The following is a 23,473-nucleotide window of genomic DNA, read 5'->3' as shown; positions in this document are numbered from 1 at the left end:
CCATATAACACGGGGTGCTCACTACAGCGTCGGAAAAAGAGAAAGGAGCTGCGGGTCACCCAGAGCAGACGGGCTCACGCAGTCCTCGGCAGGGCCACTGGGCTGGGGCTTCACTCACGGAGGGAGAGTGTGCTTCGCGTGAGCAAGGTTCTGGGTTCAGCTCCCACCCCGGGGAGAAAAACAGGGAGAACGACCACAGGGCCGGGAAAGGGCTCCCATCTAAATTACGTCAAAAGCACAGCACACATAGTTTGTGTAACAGTGTTCCTCCTATCTAGAAAAAAGAAACACAAACACTCACAGAAAGGACATCAGAAACTGTCGGGACATGGTTGAGTGATTACCTCTGAAGAGAGAGAATGTGGGGAAAAACTTATGCATTTTTAAATCAATCCTGAGTTTATGACCACATTTCCCCATCACACAAATATATATATATATATATATATATATATATATATACACACATTCTTTTTTCATACCACAGATGGAACCCAGGGCCTCACACGTGCCAGGCAAGTACTCTGCCACTGAGCTACAGCCCCAGCCCTTCCAAAATTTTTTAAAAATTTGAGACAGGGTCTCATTAAGTTGTCTGGGCTGGTCTTGAACTTGCCATCCTCCTGACTCAGCCTCCTGAGTTAGGATTACAGGTTTGCTTTGGTTTTTAAATACTTTCTGTATTAAAAACACCTAGTCGTTCCTGGAGGCATTGTGCTAAATGAAAAAAGCCAATCACAGGACAAAATCAGACGGAAAGTGGACTGTGGTTACTGGGCTGGGGAAATGGGGAGTTACTGTTTAATGGGTGCAGAGATTCGGTCTTGCAGAATGTTCTGGAGATGGAGGTAACGGCTGTGTAACAATGCAGGGGCCCATGCCACACTGAAAATGATTAAATTTAAATGGCGGAAATGGTAAGTTTTATGTCTTTTACCTAACAATTTAAAAAACTTAGATTGAAAAAAGCCTAGGCATCTTTAAGGAAAACATATGGAAAAGGGGCGGGTGTCTAAAACATTAAACCAAAAAGAATCTAGAGTCATTCTCACTTACTCAGGTCTGAGAACCCTCGACATTTTTGTTTTTCAAAGCACCTTTAGCAGAATAATAATAAAAAAGTGTGTCCTTATTTGTCGAGTACGTCCTACCAGGAATCACCTATGCGTTTCCTCAAAAGGTCAAACACGGGGCCAGCGGTTCAGCTCGATGGCAGGGTGTTGGCCTACCACACACGAGGCCCTGAACCCAACCCCCGGTCAGCAAAACACTCCCAACAACAACAACCAAACAAAAAGCCCCGGGATCGCGTTACCCATCCACCCTACGCGTAGCTAGGATCCCAGGAAGACGAAGATATGCGTGACCCCCGAAAGCTGGCACGCAAGCATTTAACACAGCGTCGTTCACTGCCAAAAGGCGGAAGCCAGATGCCCATCTGCTGACGGATGGGGAAGCGCAGTGCGGCCGCCCTGTGCTGTAGGACAGCGCGTCATCTGCAGTGAAAAGGGACGGGGTGCTGACGTGTGCCCCAACACCACGGCCTGGGAAACATTATGCCAAGTGAGGGAAGTCACCAAAGGCCGAAGACTGCACGGCTCCACTGATGCAAACCGGGAACGGCAAGTCCAGACAGAAAGGTCAGAGGCGGCTCCGGGCTTGGGGCCGGCAGGAAACAAGGACTGACTGCTGTGACGGCTGATGTGGACAGAACTTTTTTTTTTGGTACTGGGAATCAAACTTAGGGTCTTGCACTTGCCAGGCAAGTACCGTGCCGTCTAGGCCTTCTTTTTGGAGCAATGAAATGTTTTTTTTTGGTTTCTTTCTCCGGTACCGGGAACCGAACTCACAACCTTGCGCTTGCCAGGCAGGCACTTAGCCGCTGAGCTAAATCCCCAGCCCCAATGAAATGTTTAAAAATTGTGGAGATGGTTGTACAGGTCTGGTTAAGATACTAAAAACCACTGAATTATATGCTATTTTAAAATACTTTTTATAATTATAGTAAATTTAAATAACTTCAATGATTACTTTTTTGTGGTACCGGGAATCGAACTCAGGACCTCGTGCTTGCCAGGCAGGCACTGCACTGCAAGCTATATCCCAGGCCCCTCCCTTTTAAAAAGAAATCTTTTTGAGACAGGGTTTCACTACAAAGTTCAGGCTAGCCTTAAACTCACTTTGTAGTCCAGGCTGGCCTCAAACTCACAGCAATACTCCAGCCTCAGCCTCCTAAGTGCTGGGATTACAGGCACGTGCCACCATGCTCAGCTCAATGATTACTTTAGAATTATAGTAATTTTTACCTTTTAATGAGCTTTTTCGCATGTTAATTATACAGAATAACTGTATAGTTTAAATGATTCAGTAGCATGGAATATAAATTATATCTCAACAGAGCTTTTATGCTTTTTAAAAATCTGGGGACTGCCTATCTAAAAATAAATACAGCACTTCTTGTGGGCCCGCTGTAATTAGCTATCTACATTCACTGCAGACTCTACAGCAACGTCAGAGAAGCGGAAGGGTTAACCTCACGGGCGTCAGAGGTGGCAGACACCCGAGCAGACACCCGAGCACGCGGCAGCTCAAAACCAGCAAGCAGAAGCTGCGAAGAACCCCGCGCGTTCGCTTTCTAAGGGCGGAAACGGGTCCTGTCCCTCACGCACCTCTGATTTTTATACATACTTTGTTTTAGAATTCCCACTTCACCTCTCGAAATCTACTCTATGGCACAAAATCATGCGTGTGAGAAAATCTGGGCTACTGGGAACAGAGCTGTGAAGTAAAGCCCGGTGGATTCAGACGTGGCGCCGTACCGGCCGTTAACTGCTATCAATGTTTTAAAAACACGCAGCAAGGTGCACAGAACAGCAGTTTTCCACAGCAAATCGGGGATCTGCTTTCTTACACGCACACAGAAAGACAGTTTCCATATATGCTAAGATTGTTACTACCATGTTAGAGATTTCCCCCTTATCTGTATGTTCCATAAAAGCATATTTTCTGCGAAATAAAGGGTCGCTAGTGGTAAGAAAGCGAGCCCGCGCCGACCCCAGGGCCCAGCGTCCTAATCTGGAGCTGAGCCGGGCTTTGGCTCCAGGCTCCCTCCGTTTCCCGCGGGGTCTCTCTCTCCCCTTCTCGCCCGCAAAGCAGCCACCAGCAAGGCCGCTGGCGCCCCCTGCCGGCGCCAACTGGAAAGCACAGCCCCGCACAGACCGCCCCATCCCCCGCGGTGAATTTGGAGGCAGAGGAGGGGTGTGAGGTCAGATCCAGGATAGAAGTTCTCCTTAGCAAATGAGGCTGCTCACAGCACGACTTAATAAGCATTCGTTGAACGAACGAATCAATGAAGCGTGATCTCAGCAAGCCATCCCGGTGTCAGGCCAGCTCCATAAATACGCCCCACGTGTAACTACGACACCGTCGGGAGCGGAGCCTGCAGCGTCCGAGAGCTATTTCCAAAGCCAGGCTGGACACCTGGACAGCGGCCACCACATCCAGAGGCCGCAGGGCTCAGGGCTGTCCTGGCCGTGAGGAGAACGGTGGGCTTGGGAGCCAGGGCAGACCTTGGAGCCAGGCGAGCCCGAGTCCCAGGCAAAGCCGTGCCACCTAGAACCCGCAGGCCTGGAGAGGTCAGGAGCTCCGCTCCTCTCCGTGAGAACAGGGAACACAGCAGGTACAGAACAGTTCCTGCATGGTCCTCTCTGTCGTGGGGCATGCATTACAATCAGCTCTAGTCGTGTACTTGTTTATCAGGCTGGGCGGAGAGATTTTTCTAGCTCAGGTGATGTCTCAATCAACACACCATGCGTCTGCCGGCGGGCACCGGAAGAGCTGGTTTCCTGACTTCCAGAGCCCTGGGCTCTTCCCACACCACTAATCACAAAGTAAGTGGGCCGGACTCCCCGCCGCTGGTGTCTAAACCCAAACCCTGCAAGTGGAGCTTCTGGGGGTGGGTGTGGGGCAGCCAGGCAGCAGGGACGGAGACCGGGCCTCGGGCCAGGCTAGCGCACGCTGGAACCTTGCGGACAGCCTCAGCAGGAGCAGCACAACCATAGGCCGTCTCAGGGAGGCTGGATCTGGGGCTGCCTGGCCTCCCCGACAGCCCTGTCCAGACCTGCGCTCCCCAGCCTAGCAGCGGAGTGGAAGCAGAACAGCCAAGCACCCCTAGAGAGTCCTTCCCCCGTGGTCACCCAGCAAATACTCTGAGTACTGAGCACCGAGCATGTGGCAGCTGGGATGCATCAGAGAGCTCAACTGAGACGCCAGGCCGAGAGGAACCGGCTTTCTCACCCCGCTTTACAGGTAACACGCGGAGACTCCAGCACTCGGAGTCCCTCTAGGTGTCCAGATTAGAAGTCATTCACATGGCCCCCGCTTTCCCACTGCAGCCAGGATGACCTGGGAGTCTCCTCCAGTTCTGACCACCCTAATATTCACCAGCAAGTGCCAGTAAGATCAGTTTCTGAATCGCACTCTGAAAGCCCGGTCTGTCCTCAGGGCAGAGGCAGAAGGCCCCGGAGCCCGTGTCCGCCTATGTGGCCAGCCCTGTGCCCGCCAGGAGTCTGCGCACCCCGGGATGCCAGGCCTGCCACCCCCAGAGCCGCTGCCCCCGAGGCCAGGGCCAGGGTCTCACCTGGGCATCTTCCGCGGCCTGGTCCCGGTCTTCTGCTCCCTCCTCACGGTTTCCCTGCAGCAGGACCAGCGGGAACAGTCAGTCCCCAAACACCCCGCTCCCGCCGGCCTGTCACTTCCGAACCCTCCCGTCCTCTCTAACCCAGCGGCACGGCCCTGCCTTCCGGGGCTGACACACGGAGCCCCCGTGACGGGAGTGAGGGTCTCGGGAATCACAGGGCGGGGGGCCCGGGGACAGCATGGAGAGGGTCACCGGGTGGCTCTGTCCCGTGAGCTGGGGGCTCGAGGGCTGGGCTGAGGCCGTGAGGGAGGGGGTGCCGAGCCAGCTCCAAAAGTAACAACGGGGTCGGCGGTGCGGCTCTGAGGAGGCCGACGCCGCCCTCGCCGCGCTCAGCAGCCCCGCCTCCGCTCCGGGCCTCGAGCTGCGACGCCGCTCACCGTGGCCAGAGAAATGAGGATCCTCTTGAAGTGGCCGGACGTGTCTGAGCTCAGGGCATCCTCCAGGGACTTGTGATAGTCTGGGACAAGAAAGGGCGGTGGCTAGCCAGCGGCCCTGCAGATTTGTGGCAGAGGCCCCTGAACGCGCGGGCTGAGCAGAGCAGTGTCCGGGGAGGGGCAGGGGCCCCGGGGCGGGGGGCGTCGAGCCACCCCCCTGTCAGACAGGATCCGGCCCGCTCCGCGCCCCCACCCCGTGCTGTCCACCAGGAGCCCGGCTCCCCGGTCCTCCTGCCCGCCTGCACCCCGGCTGCTAGACCCTGAAGCACAGCTCCGACCCCGGCACGCCCTGCTCCAAACCCCACCGCCTTAAAGTGCTCATGGGAGAAAAGCGGGCTTGACCGGTGGTCAAGTTTCTCAGAATGAAATTTCAAAGCCACTTGCTTCAAAATCTTGAGACGGCGATGGCCCAGAAGGGCCAGCAGAGGGCGCCTCTGAGCGGGGGGTCCCGGGCAGCTGCTGAAGCCACGCACACTGGGAGCGCCCGCCCTGGCTCGGCGGCCTGGGACGCGCCCTCGCACCTAGAATCTTCCACGGCCAGGACGTGCACTCCGGGGTCCCCCGTCTCCCCCGACCCAGAGCTGGCCACACCCGAGGGCCAGCAAAGCCTCGTGGGCCGGAAGGGGAGCAGGCGGAGTGGGGCTCAGGCTGGGCCTCGGCAGCACGGGCCGGCCCCCACTCACCCTCCTTGTAGGCCTCGTTGATGGCGTGGATTTCAGCATTGGTCCGCGTGGCCAGGATTTCAATCAGGGCCTTTTCATCCGTGCCAGCTCCCTAGAAGACCCCGACAAAGACAGTCCCAGCCACAGTCCCGGCATCGGAGCTGCGGGGGCCACCTGTGCCCCACCGGCACCGCCAGACCCGCCCACCCCGCCCGGGCTCACACGCACCTCCATGGCCTTCTTCAGCTGCTTGGCGTCGTAATGGGCCGGCGGCATCATGAGCCCCAGAATCAGCCGGGCCAGGTCTCCAGAGACCTCAGACTTCAGGTCAGCCATGAGGTCCTGCGTGATGGGCAGAACAAAGCGGTGGCGGCATCGGCACTGCCGCGCCTGGCCCAGGCGGGGCGGGAACACCGCCGAGGCCGCTCTGTGCGCGTGTGGCAGCCTGCATCGGCCTCTGCCCATGTTGGACTTAATACTGAGATGAAGCCAAGGAGGCTTCGGGAACGCCACCAAGAGGCAGGCGCGCTGGGGGACACCGTGTCCATCCGGGAGGACCTGGTCAGCCTAAGCCAGAGGCACCTGGGTGCGAAGCCCCGCACAGCCTTGGGGCCTTGAAGGCCGCGTCCCCCAAAGCCCTGCGCGGCAACCACCACCGTCCCCGACGCTGGCCCTGCACGGAGCCGCGGGCTCCCTGGCGACCTCGCACAAGCATCAGCGATCACAGGCAGGGGGACGGAGGGGCACCTGGGGCGGCTCAGCCCCGCACTGCAGGCTCCAGGCGCGCGGGCCGGGCCTGCGGCTCAGGGCGCTTACCCGGCCAAAGTGGGACTTGAAGGTCTGCCGGATCTGCTGACGCTGGGCATTGCTGCGATGAGTGATGATATTGATGATCGCGTCTTCATCTGTTCCTGAGCCACCAAAGCCACGTGCCTCAGAGGGCGGCCTGCGACCAGCTCCCTCCCGGTGCCCGCTGATGGTCCCCCTGCGCCTGGCACCCCGATCTCCCTGGATTCTCCCCTGCTTCGTCCTGCCTCGGCGCTGGTGCAGGAAAAGGGGCAGCTCCAGGGAGGCAGCGCTGGGCCGGGGGTCCCGGCTCACACTAAGGCACCGCCTCGGATCTGGCAGACTCCACCTGTCCAAGCACTCTGACTTCTACCATGGTACCATGAGACGCACAGAAACGAAGCCCAGGATGCGCGGGTCTTACCCTAAAGCCCCCGGGAGTCACTGCTGGGCAGGTGGGAGGAGAACAGGCACCAGAAGCCGACCCTAACCATCCCGACCCGAGCTGGCTCTGAGCACCGCCCCCGCGGTCGGGGTGAAATCGCCCACTCAGCGGAGGACGCGCCTGAGGCAGCTGACCAGCAGGGGGCGCTCTTGCCCCAACACCTTGCTCCCGGCTTGCACAGCCCGTGGGCCCGCACTTTGCACGAGGGGAAACCAAGACCCAGCTCGGCTGGAAGACGCTGGGAGTCACAGGGATCAGCTGCAAAGCCGGGGCGGACCCAGGTCACCGCGCCCGGTGCGCGGCGGGGCGCCCTGGTGTCCAGGAAAGGTTCCTGCCGAGTTCTTCCCCAGCCCCTCGCGCCTCCTCCCCGCACACAGGGGCGCTGCCAGGAGGTGCCCCGGGCGCAGGAGGAGGGACAGCGGACCCCGGTGGGGGGCCGCCCCGCCCCCGCCCCCTGCCGAGCCCCTCACCAGCCGCCCGGGCCCGACCTGCCCGCAGGCCCCTTACCGAGCCCCTTCATGGCTTTGCGCAGGGCTTTGGCGTCTGCATCGGGGTTGAAGTCGCCGGCCGGGCGCACGGTTCCCTTCATCTGCGAGAAGCGGGAGGAGCGTGGGCAGGTGTCCGAGGCCCAGGGGCCAGCCCGGGAGGAGCATGCGACGTGGGGGCTGTCCCCACCCGGCCCACGCCAGGCAGCTCGGGGCGCGCGGCAGGGGTCAAGGCACAGCAGGCAGACCCGGCACCCGTGCGGGGAGAGGGAGAGGGACAGAGAGCGAGCGAGCCCGGCCCGGGGCGGAGCAAGTGCGGGTCAAGGGGAAAGCGGCCGGCTGCTGCTGCAGGGTGGCTCCGCCCAGCTCCCTGTAGCTGCTGTTCCACTCGGTCCCCAAATCCTCCAGAACCCCGGCCTGCCGCGGCCTCTGGTGCCTGCTGGACACACTGTCCTCGAGAAGGCAGAGGAGTCAGTCAGGTCCACTAGAAGTCTGCCCGGGGAAGCCACTGCTCTCCGGATCTGCGTACAGCCTGCGCTAGTTTTTAATATTTCTAGCAAATTCAACTTCTTTTCTGTTTTTCTTAAATATATCTGTTTTAGAGGACTGGTTTTTAAAAAAAAATTTTTTTTTTGTTCTTGGGCATCAAACTTGGGGCCTTGCAGATGCTAAGCGCACGGTCTTCTGCTGAGCTACACCAGGCCCACGCGTCCACTCTGAAGTGCGGCTACAAACTCCCAAAGGGCAGATTTGTGTCTGTTTTGTCTTTGATGTATTATTGTGCTTGACACTCAGTGGGCGCTCAAAAACATAAACAAAAAGCCTTTCTTAAACGAGTTCATGATGAAAACAATTTGTATTACCAACGTGAATTAGAAAATCAGTACTATCACCCATGAAAATAAATGCGATAAAAACAAAACTACCACCCAATTTAACAAGATGCCATTGCTTGCAAAAGCTCTGAGCATGAAACCAGCTCCCTTGAACTCTGAAAAGGAGACTTGCAGAGCCTTGCAGCACAGGAAGAGACAGTGTCCTCGGCAGAACTGGAAGCAGGCACTTCCTCACTCTGAAAGTCGGGGTTCTTCAGCGTCTGTACGGCCCCCCACTGCCAAAGGAAGCTCTTTTCTCACACAATTTAAGATCATCTGCAAGGATCGTGGGGGGGTGGGGTACTGGAGATTGAACCTGGCGCCCTCTATCGGGGACCTACGCCCAGGGCTCTTTTTATTTATTTTTCTTATTTTGAGACAGTCTTGCTGAACTGCCCAAGCCGCCTTCTGTCTCAGCCTTCCAAGGAGCTGGGATTAGATACACGCCATTGTGTATGACTTGTAATGCTAGTTTTTGCCTAACAAGTTTTGTCTGTATGTGTGTGTGTGTGTGTGTGTGTGTGTGGCACTGTGGGATTGAACCCAGGGCCTTTGCACTGTCCTACTCCTTTTTATGTATTAAAAAAATTTATGTATTAAAAAAATTTGTATCTCCCTTTTATGTATTAAAAAAAATTTGTATCAGGGTCTCACTAACTGGGCTCAAACTTGAAATCCTCCTGCTTCAGCCTCCCGGAGTGGTGTGATTACAGGTGTGCATCACCAAGCCAAGCTTTCCTTACAATTTGGGGAACTCTGTCCTACAACATCAGTGCTCGGGTCCCTAGGGCCCCAAGGTTGCCACATCTGACCCCTCATTTAAAGCCCACACACAGGAGCCCAGGGAGAGGCGGGCACTCGCCAAAGGGAGCCATCCCGCACCAGGACTCCAGGTGGTAGCTGTCTGGAGTGGTGTGCCCAGTGCTTCGGGTGGCCTTCGTCCCGTGTGCCCTGGACCCTGGGTCTGGGGCGCTCAGCAGCACAGCCCTGGCTCCTCCCGTGGGCCTGGGGCCATCTGTCCTCGTCCCGCAAGCCTGCGAGGCCACGCTGTCAGGCACGCTCCGGCGCAGGCCGCCCGCGCAGCCGGCCGGTGTGAACTGTTAGTACTGAGCAGGCAGTCGCACTCCACAGCATTAGAAGGTAACGTGGGAGCCGGGCGCCCCTCGAGGGCCGCCCGTGCGCTCACTCCCGGCGAGCCAAGGCAGCCGCGGAGGGGGTGCGCTGTCGCGGGCTGGCCGCCAGGGGGCCGCTGGGAGCCACCCGGAGCCGCAGGAGGGAGCGCGGACGGCAGCGGAAAGCAGCGGGGCGGAGCGTCTGACCTCTACTCGGGACACTGCGCTAAGTTCCCACATCTGATAGGCCACCTGCGCGGCCTCCGGGAAGAACTGGCCGGCAGCACTGGAACGGAGGGGCAAGGGGGACGGGGGACGGTCACCGCGGGCAGAGAGCGCGCACCCTCGTGCACACGCACACACGCACACACGCACCCAGCCAGCCGGCCCGCCAGCGTGCGCCTGGCCCGGCGTCCGGCGCCCTCCCTCGTCCCCTCCTCCCGAGCCGCCTCCCGGCCCGCACCCCGAAGCCGGCCCTGCCTCGGCCTCCTGAGCCCAGGGCCCGCGGGGGCCTTCTCCCGCACCACCTCCTGCCTCCCTGACCGCTGGCTTCTGTCCCCATGGCCCGCCCCGTCAGGCCCCGGACAGGACGCGGCCGCACCACCCCCCTGCCCCGGTGAGCTGTCTGGATAGAGAACCCGAGGTTCTCTCCCGGGACAGGACACCGGGGCCCCGCGATTCCCCGGTGACGGGCCTGTCCAAGGGCTTAACATCCCAGGAACAGGCCCAGCCCTGCCGCCTCTCCGCCCATTCCTCTGCGGGGCTCCGAGCCGGCCGCGCCTCCACCCCCGGGCCTTTGTCTAAGCGCTTGCCGCCCCGCCCTCCCCAGGCCCTCTCTCCGCCCGGCTGCGGCTGTCCCGCCTCAGCCTCGCTGTCCGCCGAGAGCCCGCAGGTCCGGCGCCTGTGCGTGTGTGCCGCGCCCTCTCCGCGGGGCCTGCCCAGGCTGGCCCTCGGGGCTGCACGTCCCCGGGCTGCGGGCGCCCTCAGCAGCTGCCCACAGCGCCTTCGTGGAAGGCACTTCACACCCGCGCTGGCCTGCGAGCCCGCAGCTTCCCGGGACGGAGTTTGCAGCTGAGCACGCCGCAGGCTGACCCTCCGAGGCACGGCGCCCACAGCTCCGCGCTCGGGAGACCGCGCTCGGGCTCGGACCCGCAGTCCTGGCTGGGCCCCCCGCCACCTCTCCCGCGCGGCGCCCCTGGCTCCCAGGGACCCCAGTCCGTCCGTCCGTCCGTAGGGAGAGCCGGGGAGCCCAGGCCGCCCTCCAGCCCAGCCGAGGCCACTTACTCGTCGTCGCCCCCGCACAGCCTCAGCAGAGCCTTCTTGTACTCGCCAGACGTGTCGTTCTGCGGGGAGAGGGCAGGGTGACCTCCGGGGCCTGCGCCCCTCCCCAGCTGCCCGCCCGATGGCCGAGCAGCAGTCCTCACAGCGGCGCTGCTCCTGCTTGCGGAGGCAGCCGACACCGCCAGACCCGCATGCCCGTTGCTGCCTAAGGACTGGCCGGCTCTGCCGAAGGCCAGGGGCGGGAGGGAGCTCTGCGGTGCAGCCCTGCCACGTCTGTGGCGTGAGCGCCTCCACGGCGGACGTGCAGGCTGTGAGCTCACGGCGCTGCCCGCCACGCCAGGCCCGGCGAGCGGCTACCCCGACGTGTGCCGTTCCTGGAGCTCGGCTCCCGAGAGGGAAACCCGGAAGGCCGGCCCTCAGGTCACAGTGGGTAGACACGCGTGTCCGCGGAGGGTGCACTCTATCTCTCCTGGCTTTCTTGATAGATTTTAGAAATTAAAGGCTGTGAGAAGTCTGAGGTGAAGCCCTTGGCTTATCTTTGTTCACTCTAGACTGTATGGGACTTATTTTCCCGCGGAGCAGGATGCATGTAACACTGTAACAATTCTTCCTTGGAAGCACATTTTGGCAACCAAGTTGGATCTCTGTCAGCCTCATAAAACTTGATTCCGCACCTGTCTCTGGACAAAACCCCAGGCACCGGGAGGCGCAGAGGCCCCACCGACAGCGGCGTTCCTGGGCATCCCTCCTCCCAGGACTCTCACTGCCCTGGGGAGAGTTCCCACCCTCACAGCAAGTTACCTACGGCCAGGCCTGCATGGTCAGCGCTGCCCTCTCCCATCGAGCTACACCCCCGGCCCCCACCCCATCCTCTGCTCCACCTCCCGTCCACCAGCTCCCCGCCACCTCAGTGTCCTTGCTGGTGCCACCAGGCCAGGGCCCCTGGAGTTCCCCAGAGACCCCCAGCTTCTGCGGGCACTGGCCTCTCCCCCGGAAGCAGTGCCCGGCCCGTCTCGGCAGAAATCTCTGTGCTGCCCTCCCGGCCGCCGTCGGGGCTGCTGACCTTGATCATGCTGTAGAGGGACTTCTCGTACTTGGTCCGGAAGATCTCCCGGATGTCCAGCATGTCCAGCTCGCTCCGGGTGACCATGATGCGGATCAGGGTGTTGTCCCTCGTCCCCAGGCCCTGGAGGACAAGCAGGACTGGGCAGGAGGCTTCGGGACGGGAGGCTGGGTGCTCACAGCCTCGGCTCCAGTAAAAACGCTCCCCTCAGAATAGAAAACGGGAGCTGGGAGCAGCGAAGGCAAGCATTCGCCCCCTCGCAGCTTCCTGTGCGCCCGCCTTGCTTGGTGGCCGTCTCCGCCCTCCACGCGACACTCGCGCCCCGTTTCCTGAGCTCTGCCGCCGCGTGTGGTCGGCAGCACACTCCGGGTGCGGCTGTGGCGCCCTGCGCGCGTTTCTCCGGGCTGCTGGAGCGGGCCGGCCTTGCCGCGCACACTGGCAGAGGTGACGGATGCCCACCTGGCCCTTCTAGGGTGGCCAAGCAGGCCCGGGCAGGCCCGAGCCTGGGCCTCGGGGTCAGCAACCAGGGGGCGTGTTCGTTCACTCCGCGGTGCATGGAAATATCGCGTGTCTTTGTGTGGCATGTGTGCAAAACCTGGGGAGCGCTGCTCTCGGGGACACCCCGGGGGGCCTGACCGCGCACACGTGTGAGCATCAGGGCCCTGGCAGACGACGCCCGGCGTCTCCCAAGAGGTCCTGCCTAGCGCGCTACATGCAAGCAGCCGGGGGAGCTCCTGTTTTTTTAAAATGTGGGCTGCCAACCTCTTCGGCTGGCGGGATGCGGTGCAGGGTGCCACCGCCCCGTGTGACTCGGGTAGGACGCTGGATCAACAGCACCCGTGCTTGGGAGCTCACCTGGGACAGAGCCCTCCCCAGTCAGCCCTGGGGCCCGTCCCTAGGGGCCCTCCTTGGCCGGTGGACATCACGGACTGAAGGGTCCGGCGGCCCCTCCCTCGGGCTCGCTCGCACTGACCCCAGCACACACCTTCATGGCCTTGAAGAGCCGCTCAGCGAAGTACTCGGGGGTGCTCCGGACGCATTTCACTGCGGGGGAGAGAGGCGCGTGACTCCTGCTGCCTCGGGAGCGACGGCACAGCCCACGTCCTACTCAGTTCTATTTTGTAGGAGCCAGCGGTTCAAACGCAAGCAGAACCCCAACTCCCTGACAGTCCCAAAGCCCCAGCCACTCAGATCTACTTGCTTTTATCACAGACTCAGGGGATGAAGAAGTCAGGGAGGGAGTCTGTCAGTCTGGGCGGGCCACCTCGTCCCTCCAGGCTCTCGGGTGGGCAAGACTTTCAGAGAACTGGGCCGGGTAGGGGAAGAGTGCAGGGTGGGGGTAGAAAAGCTTTTTCTTGAGATTCTGCTATGCCAGAAAAGTACTGGCAACGGAGCACTTCAGATCTCGCTGGCAGAGTGCTGCAGAACTCGCATTCTCCAAACGGAGCGGGCCGGGGGAGCTCCAGGCAGGAAGTCGAGGCCTGGGCCAGAGCGCTCCCCCAAAAATACAACATACAAACTGGAGCCGATGCACCCGTGCAGTGCCTGGGAATGCTGGTCTTGCAAAGGACTTGGGTCAGGTAGTCCATTTAGCAGATGAGGAAACTGAGGCCCAGCAAGGCCATGTGACTTGCTCCGGGACCAACAGCAAATTTGGGAGAATTCCTGGGTTTGATCCTGGACTGCACATCCAGGAGGGCTAGGCAGGGACGCATCAGTCCCTGCACTTCGTCGTACTCAAAGTACCCTGACTCAGTTTCATCTTCTGGGAAGTAAACAACAGGCCCCACTCCTGGTGTGCACGTGTGTTGTGTGTTGTGTGTGCGGGTGTCGTGTGTCCGCTTCATGGTACTGGGGATGGGACCCAGGGTCGTGCACATGCCAGGGAAGTGTTCTACCACTGAGCTATTTCCAGAGCCCTTTGGTTTATTTTTTGGACAGGGTCCTGCTCAGTCACCCAGGCTGGCCTGAAACTTGCAGTGCTCCTGCCTCAGCCTCCGCAGTGGCTGGATCATGGGTGTGCAGCGCCACGCCCAGCTTCCTGCACCTGCCTGGCACAGCAGACCCTCCACGCCAGTCTTCCATCATCCTGATCCCCACCTGAGTTCAGTGCTCTGTCTCCCCGACCCCACTGGAGAAGTGGGGAGAGAGGCCGGTGCCCGAGGTGAACTCCCTTCCCTTCCCTGGCTGGCCCTTTAGAATTCACAGCCCATTTGGTCCCCCTCCCACCCCTTTCCATCCTTGTTCCCTCGGTCCCGGGCGGGTTCCCAGAGCCCCTTGCAGCCCCGGCGTACCCACAGCCAGCATCAGCTTCTCAAAGTCCCCGGACAGCTCCCCCCGGATGCTGGCTTCGATCGGCTTCCCGGTGGTCTTCAGGTACTCATCAAACACTGTCACCGAGACGGGATGTCAGACAGTGGCCCCACAGCACAGAGAGAGAGGGACTCCCCAGGGGGGGTGCCAGGCGGGACCTGCCCTCCGAAGGAAGCTAGGCCTGGAGCTTAGCTGGGAGGGCATGCGTCTCCGCAGCCACTGTGTGGCCATGCAGAGGGTGTTGGGAGGAATTCTGCACCAAGTCCTCTGAGACAGGACTGGTACTTGGGGGAGGGCGGGGCCTCGTGAGCAGCTCCGGTCTGAAAAGAGCGCTGTCCAATAAAACCGGAGCGGAGCTTGTGCTGGAGATGAAGGAGCTACGATGCTCCGTCCTAGGAAGGGGAAGGAAGGGGATGCTCGGCTCAACCCCGAGAGAGCGGCCTTGGCCGCCAGTTCTCACCCAAGCGCAGATGCTGCTTGCTGCGATTCCCCAAGATGTAAATGAACTGGGCCTCATCGGTTCCCCATTTCAGTTCCCCTGCCTCGTACAGGTCCTGGAGGGGAAGAAGTGGGGCTCAGAGAGAGGAAACAGGGCCGAGGATGTAGCTCAGGGGTATAAGCGCCTGCCTGGCAAGCGCAAGGTCCTGAGTTCGAGTCCCGGTGCCACAGGAAAAAAAAAAAAAGAAGGAAACAGAAAGAGAAAACTTCTGAAGAGGGGACCTGCAGGCCGCGCCTCCGGAACTGCTGCCCACCCCTCACAGAGCAGTACTGGCAGCCTCCGGGCCTTTGCATATGCTTCCCTCTTTCTCCTCACTCTTCTTTTTTTTTTTTTTTTTTTTTTCTGTCTTTTTGAGACCGGGTTTCAGTCTCACCATCCAGTCCAGGCTGGCCTTGAACTCACTTTGCAGCCCAGGCTGCCCTCAAACTTGTAGCGATCCTCCTGCCTCAGCCTCCCAAGCACTGGGATTGTAGGCATGCACCACCATGCCCAGCTCAATTCCTTTTTTTCTGGGGAAGCTCCTACTCAACCTTTGTGGCCCCGACTAAGTGTCCCAGGTGGAGACCTTCCTTCCCTCCCTCTTCGGGGTTCCAATAGCTTTCTGCCTCGGTACCGCTGTTATCTCCTTGCTTTGCGGGGCTTCTGCCCTGCCTGCCACTCCCGCATGGCTTCGCGGGCCATGGCGCGTCTCAGCATCTTCGGTATCGGCCACACAATGTTTGGGCCCCACAGTGGGTACTGGAAATGCCGGACCCAGGGCACACCGACAGGGAAGGCGTTTGTGCTTCTACAACACGCCCGTCTCTCCCCCAGTGCTTCGGAGTGCACTGGCAGGCTGGGCGTTTTATTTCAAAAAACATACACTAATTGGGATAAATAAACAAAGCCCCAAAGCACATCTCCCTTCCCACGGTCTGTACTCCGGAAGAACTTAGATCGCTCCTTCCACGAAGCCCTGTGGGAATGCTGGCTGAGGCGGAGTGCTCTGGTGTTTGACACCAGTGACGTGCCGCCGGCCCTTCCCACGGCCCGCACTCCCCTCTACCCCGGCCCCTCCCCGGCCTGTTCACCTGGACGTCCTGCTGCACCAGGTCCTCGCTCACCACGTCGTCCTCCTCCCTGGTCCCCTGCGCACACAGACAAGAGTCAGTGTCTCAAACACCCCGAGCCGGGAGGAGGTGGGGCCGGCGGTGCGGGCAGGGAGGCTGCGGAGACCCACGGGCACCGAGAGGCGTCTGGGAAGGGTGTGCGGGTCGGGAGGACCAAGACGGCAGGGTCTGTTTCACAGGGAAGCTCAGGTCCCGCTCCCAGCCCTCTCCTTCCACCCCAGGCTGTGACCCCACACGGGAGTGCTGGGAACAACCAACACCCTCCGCGTGCCCGACCCCGGGAGCAGCGGGAGCCTTCTTCCTCTGCAGACCAGCGCCTGGGCTCCAGGGGACCTGGCCGAAGACCCAGCTGCCGCCTGGCAAGGGCACCTCAGGGGCAAGAGGCCACACACGAGCCTTCTACTCGAGGGCCCCACACCTGACCCGGAAGGCTAACAATAAGGACCTGGGGTTTGGGGCCCAAGACCTGAGCTTGTGACTGTGAGGGCGGCAGAGCTGGTGATTTACTGCTCCACCCAAGCCTTGGGCCCAGCTGATGGAGGAGGCTGAGACAGGAAGCTGCTCGAGGGAGCAGACGCCAGCCAGGCTGGGCTCCTCACACGTGCGAAGCCAGACCCAGCTCCACACCCTCCCGCCCGACCCTGCATGGTCACTGCGGCAAACCAGGAAATCAGAGCGGAACTCTGAGCTCTCGGGTTCTGTGTCAGGAGAGCCACAGAATCACTCGGCTCCAGGGCAGAGGACAGGCAGGTGGAGAGGGGCAGGTGGGGAGGGGGGCAGGTCAAAAGCTCCAGGCAGGCCGCCCGCCCCACAGCAGGGAGCAGGGACCCTGCCCTGGCCTGGGCTCTGGAAGCAAGCGCCCAGGAGGGGCCGAGGGCCTGGTGTGGACCAACCTGGAGCAGGACCACGAGCATCTTCTGGAAGTGGCCGGAGGTGTCGCCAATGACGTCAGACTCCAGGTCTCGCTCGTAGGCTGCGGGCAGGAGCACAGCTGTAACCTCATCTCCCAGGGCCTGGGGACCCAGCACTAAGGTTCCTTGCAGCCCGCAAGATGAGCAGAGTTGCTACGGATCCCGAATCCAGTCTGCCTACCATGTGCTAAGGCCCTGTGTGCAGGGCCACTGGTACTCAGATGTGATGTGGTGGAATCTGCCTACTTTTCCTGTCCCCCTGCCATCCCCAGAGGACATAGTTGTCCCCCATTGCTGTGCCCCCTGCTGCCTTGGACTCCAAATAAAACCCCATCTCTTTTGGCCTTTAAGGCCTGTGTGAGCCTGCCCTGCTCTGTACCTCTCTAGCCTTGTTCTGGTTGCTGGGCTCATTGCTACCACAGAGCCTTTGCACTGGCCCTTCTCTGCCAGCAAAGCAGGGATCTTCTGTCCACTCCAACTGGCTCATTTCCTCCTACAGCAGGCTTTCCCCGACCACCTGTCTGAAGGCTGATTTTTACCCGTTTCCTTCACCACTTCACCTTCATGGTGTGTAATTATCATGTTAATCTAATTACCTGTTTATGATCTTCTCTCACTGGTCTGCACGTTCTAAGGGCAGGACTGCATTGGTACTGCCCATTACCACATCCCAAGAACCTCATGCCCTGGCACACCGCAGAGCAGGCGCTCACTGGACGGATAGATGGGCAGCGGACGCATTGGAAGGGAGGGGCGGGGCGGCCTCGGGGCCCACCCTCCACCCGCTAATCGCCCGAGGATCCTGAAGGTCCTTCCTGCCCGTCTCACCATCTTTGTAGGCCGCCACCAGCTGGTGGATCTGCTCGTTGGTCCGCGAGGCCAGGATCTCAATGAGGCACTTCTCGTCCGTGCCGATGCCCTGGAGAAGAGCGGGGCGTGTGAGTCGGGGCTGTGGATGGGAGACCTCCAGCCACGGGGCCTCAGCATCTCTCCTCAGCTGGTGGGCACCGTCCTGAGCCGCTGCCCTGGGACTCCGAGACATGGGCTCCAGCCCCACCCCTGCCAGCAGCTTGCAGCTGCGGCCTCTCATTAAGAAACTTGATCTTGGGCAACCTGTTCGGGACCCCTGCTGTGTCTCAGGAGCTATTCCTGTTCCCCATTCTTTTTCCCAATAAATTTTCCTACCTATAACCTTAAAAAAGAAAAGAAAAGAAAAGAAACTTGATCTTGGGTTTTCTTTCCATCCTGAGAACAAGATGAGTCACTAGCAGCTCTAGCGGAGCCAGCCTTGGCGCTCCGGCCGGGGTTCTTGATCCTGGAGCGTCTGCACAAGCTGACACGGTGCGCCCAGGAAACGCGGCCTTGGCCAGTGTGCCGGGGTTGTACAGCGGGGGCGGCTGCAGGCTTCATTCAGATCTCACGCGAACGGATGACCCCGGGGAGAGAGGCCACGCCAGCTCCTTGGACACGGAAGTTTTAAAAATCTGAGCAGGGCGTGGAGATGATCTCTCTGGGCCTCGGTTTTCTCACGGGCGTATATGAGATGGAGATGCCCTGAGGTGCTCTGCCAGGCGCTAAGGAGACCGAGGAGGTAAAAACTCCAGGCGTGGTTGAGTGTATCGGTTCACGAAATGAATGCATGCTGGCTGCACTGTCAGCGACCTTGTGCTTTACAGACTATGAAGTCCCAGGTAAGATCAGGGGCTTCTCATCCCTGCCCCCTTCCTAGCGGAAATGCCCTGCCTCCACCACAGCAAACTGGTCCTCACGCCCCGAGCCTCCTCCCACCTCCACAAGCTCTCCGGGCAGTCTCCCCGGGCTAGGAGAGACCTCCGCCACCCACCGACTCCTCGCCAGGCTGCGGGCTCGGCACAGTGCTCTCACCTCCTCAAACGCCCCCAAGGGCTGGGGATTTAGCTCAGCGGCAAAAGTGCCTGCCTGGCAAGCGCAAGGTCGTGAGTTCGGTTCCCAGTACCGGAGAAAAACCAAAAAAAATAAAAAAATAAAAAAAATAAAACGCCCCCAAGACCTCCTGGAGCCGGGTCCCACCTGCCGACCTCCTCCAGCGCACGCTTGCCCTCCGGCGATCGGAACGCTGTCTGTCCTCACATCCCTGCACCCTGCCACTTTGACATTGTGAGCTCCTGGTGGGGTCGGCTTTGCCCTGACATCTGTCCACATCTGTCTGTCTAGGGCTGACTGGGACGCCACGCGGGGGCAGGGCTCGGCCCAGCACATCTGCTGGGTGGGCTCCGGGCTCACTGCAGAGCTGGGTATCTTCCCACTACCCATGTCCCATCCCCAACACGTGTACACACGCTCATACACGCACACACATGCACACACACACATGCACACACATGCACACACGTGTGCATAAGTGTGCTCCTCACCGAGATGGCGTCCTTAATTTCCTTGGCGTCACAGTAGGCCAGCGGCCTCATGAGGCCCACAATCAGCCGCTCGAACTTCCCCGTCAGTTCGTACTTCAGGTCGGCAATGAGATCCTGGGGGTGGAGGGCGGGCGGCCGACGGTTAACTTCACCGGAACTTACACTGACTGCAGAGCCACCGCTCCCGGGGCCCAGGGTCGGCTGGCCGCTGGGAGGCACTGCCCCTCCCCCGGCTGTGGGCGCCCCATCCTGCGTCTGCCCCCCGCATCTGGGCGTTTGTGCCCCCGTGTGGCCCTAACACCTGGGTGCAGCGGTGCCCAGGCTGGATTTGAGGCTAAAGAAAAAAAGAGCAGGGGCAGGTTCCAGACACGAGAGCAGAACTGCGCAGGAAGAACCTGCTGAACCCATCCGCGCCCCCCCCCCACCTCCGGTTGCCGCGGGTACCTTGCCATAGAGGGACTTGTAGCTCTGGCAGATCTCCTGCCGCTGCCTGTTGCTCCTGGAGGTGATCAGCTCCAGTATGGCCTCCTTGTCACTGCCTGGAAGACAGGACATGTCATGCTCCTGACGCCGCCTCCAGGAAGCCCACTGGGGTGCTTCTCCACCCCAGCACGGGCCTTCTCTCAAGGAGCCAGTGACAGGTGCAACATCCTGAGGGGTCACAGCACAGACACCTGAGCTCAGAGGACCCCGCTCTCGCCCCTCACTGGACAAATAAGGAAACTGAGGCCCAGAGCGGGGCAAGGGCTCGCCCACGTCTGCGGGAAGCCGGGCTCAGAAGCCCGGGAGTCCGAACACCAGCGAAGGTTTCCTTCAGCCCCAAGGACGTGGAAGGGAACTCCCAGCCCGAGTACCCCAGGGTACCCCAGGGAAGGCCGGCACGTGCAAGGAGGCATCAACTATGGGGGAAGCACTAGGTCTGGAGGTGCAGAGGGGTTGGCCTGGGGCGAGTCCTCTTTATATCGCTTTGTTGGCATGAAATGCTTTATTATAAAGTCATGACAAATCAAAAGAAGGCAAAAACGCGAATGTGGCCAGGGTGTGGTCCAGGGGTAGAGGACTTGTCTAGTGTGCAGGGGCTTCGGGTTCATCCTCAGCGACACGCATGTGCGCGCATGCACACACACACACACCTCCCACACCCCTTCCTCTCAAGCTCAGCGGCTCAGCTGCTCCTGAGCCCCCTCCCTGCACTCCCGCCCGCGGCCGGCCGGCACGCACCGAAGCCCTTCATGGCGCTGTAGAGGGCCTCCGCATCCTGGCTGGGATCGAAGTCCGGATGGTCGTGGATGGAGCCCCGGTACCTGGCACCCTGCGGGGAGGAGAGTGGAGGGTGTGGTGCTGACCTCAGACCCAGGTGGAGCTGAGCTCCCACCCCGGAGAAGTCAGGTGCAGAGGACCGGCCCTGGGCGGGGAGGGAGAAGCTGCTTCCGCACGGAGGGGCGATGTGGCCACGGCCCACAGCCCCTCACCACCCGCACCCTCCGCGAGGGTTACGTGAGCCTGGCCGAGTGGGGGAGGGGAACGGTCCCTGTGGAGGAACCAGGGCCGCTCCTATTTTCATGGCACTTCACAGTTTACACAGTGTCTTTCGCTCCCCTTAGCGTGACTACCTTAACGTTTGCTGGAGTGCCTGAGATTTTTTTGTGGTGGAATGTGGGAGTGACCCCAGGAGCGCTCTACCACGGAGCTACATCCCTGCCTCTTTTTATTTTTACTTTGAGACAGGGCCTTGCTAAGTTGCCCACGTTGGACCTGGACTTGCGATCCTCCTGCCTCAGCCTTCGGAGTATCTGGGATTACAAGTGTGAGCCACCACAGTGGGTTTAAAATGATCTTGGTCTGAGATGAAGCAGCCAAGCACAAAGAAGGAAAGCCGCCTGTGGGCAGCCCCCCGGGCCCCAGACCTCTTCCCGCTGCTCCGGGCTGCCCCGCTCCGCAAACCCTGCAGCCGCCAGCTGCCCAGGGTGAGGCTGGGCCCCGGGGACTGGAGGCCGCCCTCAGGTTCAGCGCCAAGACCAGGCCCTGCCTGCGGGTGGGCGGTGTAAGCTGAGCTGCAGGTGGCATCTGAGGACAGGCTGGCAGGGCCCGCAGGCCGGTGGGGAAGGCGAGGAGCCAGGGACCTCAGAGCTCGAATGGAAACGGGATCGCACAATGGGCTGCGGCCCGCAGGAGTCGGATGCGGGTCAGCACGCGGCGCCCAGCAGCGCGGGTCGGGGAGTGTGGCCGAGCGCCGAGGGCGCCTGAGAGCACAGCACAGTGACCAGAGGCTGGAGGCCGAAGACTCAGGAGAAAGAGGACGGCGCCCCGCTCCTTCAGACGGAGCCCAGGGGCCGGAAGAGACGAGCATTCGAGTCAGGAAAGCTGCACAGATACCTGACAGGAGCAGGGACACGCGAGAAGAGAATACGGCAGGCGCTGACTCCCCCTCCGTGGAAGGAGCTGTGGGGGCCGGGGGGACACGCAGGCAGCTCCTCCAGAGTGAGACCCGAGGGCAGAGAGCGCCCTGCGCCATCCCTGGGCCCGCGCCGGCCTGGTTCGTGTCTGCAGGCGCTGCCTCCTCTGAGGTATGCGTGCGTGGGCGCAGAGTTGCTATTTAAATCCTGACAGGGAGGCTGACAAGAAAGGGGCACGGCCTCTGCCCGCCATCCGCGGTGCCCTGCAACCTGATCACCCCCGGGCGGAGGAGGCCGAACTCCCAGGACGGGGCCTTGCACAAAGCTCAGAGTCCCAGGCTGGAGCCGGAAGTCCCGAGACAGCTCTGGGGGCGGAGTCTGCCCAGGACAGCCTCAGACCTCACTGAGGCCTGGAGCGCTCAGCATAGGGACTGCTGCGCAGGAAGGCAGGCAGCTGGGGTCCTGCGGAAGTCGACCTGTAAACCCTGTGGCGGGGCCCCCAGCCCAGCAACGTCAGAGAGAGGAGCGGCCAACCTCGAAGGGTGGAGAAAGACGCGGGCCAAGAGCATGGGACGGCTGCTTTGCGAAGGAGCTTAAAAACTCTTTAGTCCAGCTCTTTTCTTGAAACAAATATATTTTTTTGAGATATGGTCTCACTATCTAGTTCAGGTGAGCCTTGAACTCACTATGTAGCCCAGGCTTGCCATCTATTGAATCTGAGGGGATTCTCCTGCCTCAGCCTCCTAAGCGCTGGCATTACAGTCCTGCATCACCACGCCTGGTTTCCCTCTTGATTCTTGATTCCATGGGGAGCAGAGATGAAGTCATGAACAAGACAAATAACTATGTCTAAGAATAACTGAGTCCCCAGCACCTAGCACAGTTGTGGCAGAGAGTGAAAAAGCTCAGTAATGGTGAGCAAGCTGAGTGAATAAATGAACGCACAACTGCCTAGGCTCTGAGCAAGAAGCGCTGAAGAGGAAGGCGGCTCCCTGGTGGGGATTCCTCGAGGTCTGCAGTGCCGAGGACTGGGGGACGGTGTTGGGGGTGAAAGATGTCGCTGCGGGCCAGGCTGGGTCCTCCAGGTCTGTCGGCCCTGTGCGGGCTGCCTCTCCCTGCACCTCCTAGCCCACACGGCCCTGACCTTCCCCCCGCCCGTCTCATGGGAGAGGACGGGAAGGCGCCGTAAGAATCTGTGTGCTTCCTTCTTTGAGCCGGGAGCAGAGAGGCAGGGGACACAGCTAGCCACACATAGCCCGGCGGCGGGGGAGCCCAGGGCGCTTCCTGGGACCACACTCTCTCCCTCCCCCCACGCTACCCGGGGCAGGGAAGGAGACAGGGGGGCAAGTGCCACACAGCCACGGGCCACCACAGGCCGCCTGTCCCTGCCTGTGAACACTAAGCGCTGCAGCTATTTCACTGCACCATCTGCCTCTCCTGCTGCACAGGCCCCTTCCAGCAGGGCGCTTCCTCCCTGCCTCATTCTGACCCCATCTTCAGGCTGTAAATAGGCAGCAGCGCTGCTCAACCCTGGGACCCTAAAGGCTTCTCACACTGCGACACTTGTGTCTCCAGGGCAGCCTGCACCAGGGACACCCTGCCATCCACCACCCACCCACCCATCATCCATCCCTCCACCCACCCAGGCAGGCAGCATGCATGGCGCATCTACTGAGCGGGGCCCGGGACTGCGGAGACCCCTGCATCTGCGGGAGATGCCTGACGACCACAGCTGCGGTGCGGTGTGGGAGGTGTTCGGGGAAGGGTGGCACGGAGCGGGGCGCACACTTCCTTTGGAAGCGCCACGGGGGCAGGGCCTGTGCCTGCCTTGCTGAGGATGTGTCCGCAGCACCCAGCAGGGGCCTGGAGCAACGAGGGGCGTCCTCTGCACGGGCGGTGGTGCGGGGGCTGGGGAACTGCCGGAGGACCACAGGCTGCGGGGACGACGTCCGAGTGCACCCGGAGGGTGGACACCGGCCGGCACCACACCGAGCGCAGGCGGCAGGGCCC

At 60.8% G+C, this 23,473-nt stretch overlaps 1 protein-coding gene across 1 annotated transcript in view; it reads right to left on the bottom strand.

Moving 5' to 3' along the window:
* Nucleotides 1–23,473, bottom strand: part of Anxa6 (annexin A6) — a gene marked incomplete at its 5' end in the record, with an annotated part of 43,836 nt that overhangs the window by 9,053 nt on the left and 11,310 nt on the right. Inside the window, 18 exon segments of the mRNA XM_013508182.1 lie at nt 4,640–4,693; nt 5,077–5,156; nt 5,817–5,907; nt 6,024–6,137; nt 6,612–6,706; nt 7,534–7,615; nt 9,706–9,784; nt 10,783–10,841; nt 11,843–11,965; nt 12,828–12,886; nt 14,137–14,232; nt 14,616–14,709; nt 15,725–15,781; nt 16,657–16,736; nt 17,503–17,593; nt 19,068–19,181; nt 19,512–19,606; nt 20,289–20,379. Of these exon segments, the coding sequence (XP_013363636.1) occupies nt 4,640–4,693; nt 5,077–5,156; nt 5,817–5,907; nt 6,024–6,137; nt 6,612–6,706; nt 7,534–7,615; nt 9,706–9,784; nt 10,783–10,841; nt 11,843–11,965; nt 12,828–12,886; nt 14,137–14,232; nt 14,616–14,709; nt 15,725–15,781; nt 16,657–16,736; nt 17,503–17,593; nt 19,068–19,181; nt 19,512–19,606; nt 20,289–20,379 (1,554 nt within the window).

This window comes from Chinchilla lanigera, unplaced genomic scaffold (genome assembly GCF_000276665.1).
Source record: "Chinchilla lanigera isolate Chin_1 unplaced genomic scaffold, ChiLan1.0 scaffold00007, whole genome shotgun sequence".
Lineage (NCBI taxonomy): Eukaryota > Metazoa > Chordata > Mammalia > Rodentia > Chinchillidae > Chinchilla > Chinchilla lanigera.
Note: the sequence above shows the minus strand (reverse complement) of the source record. Positions and strands in the feature narration are given on the sequence as shown.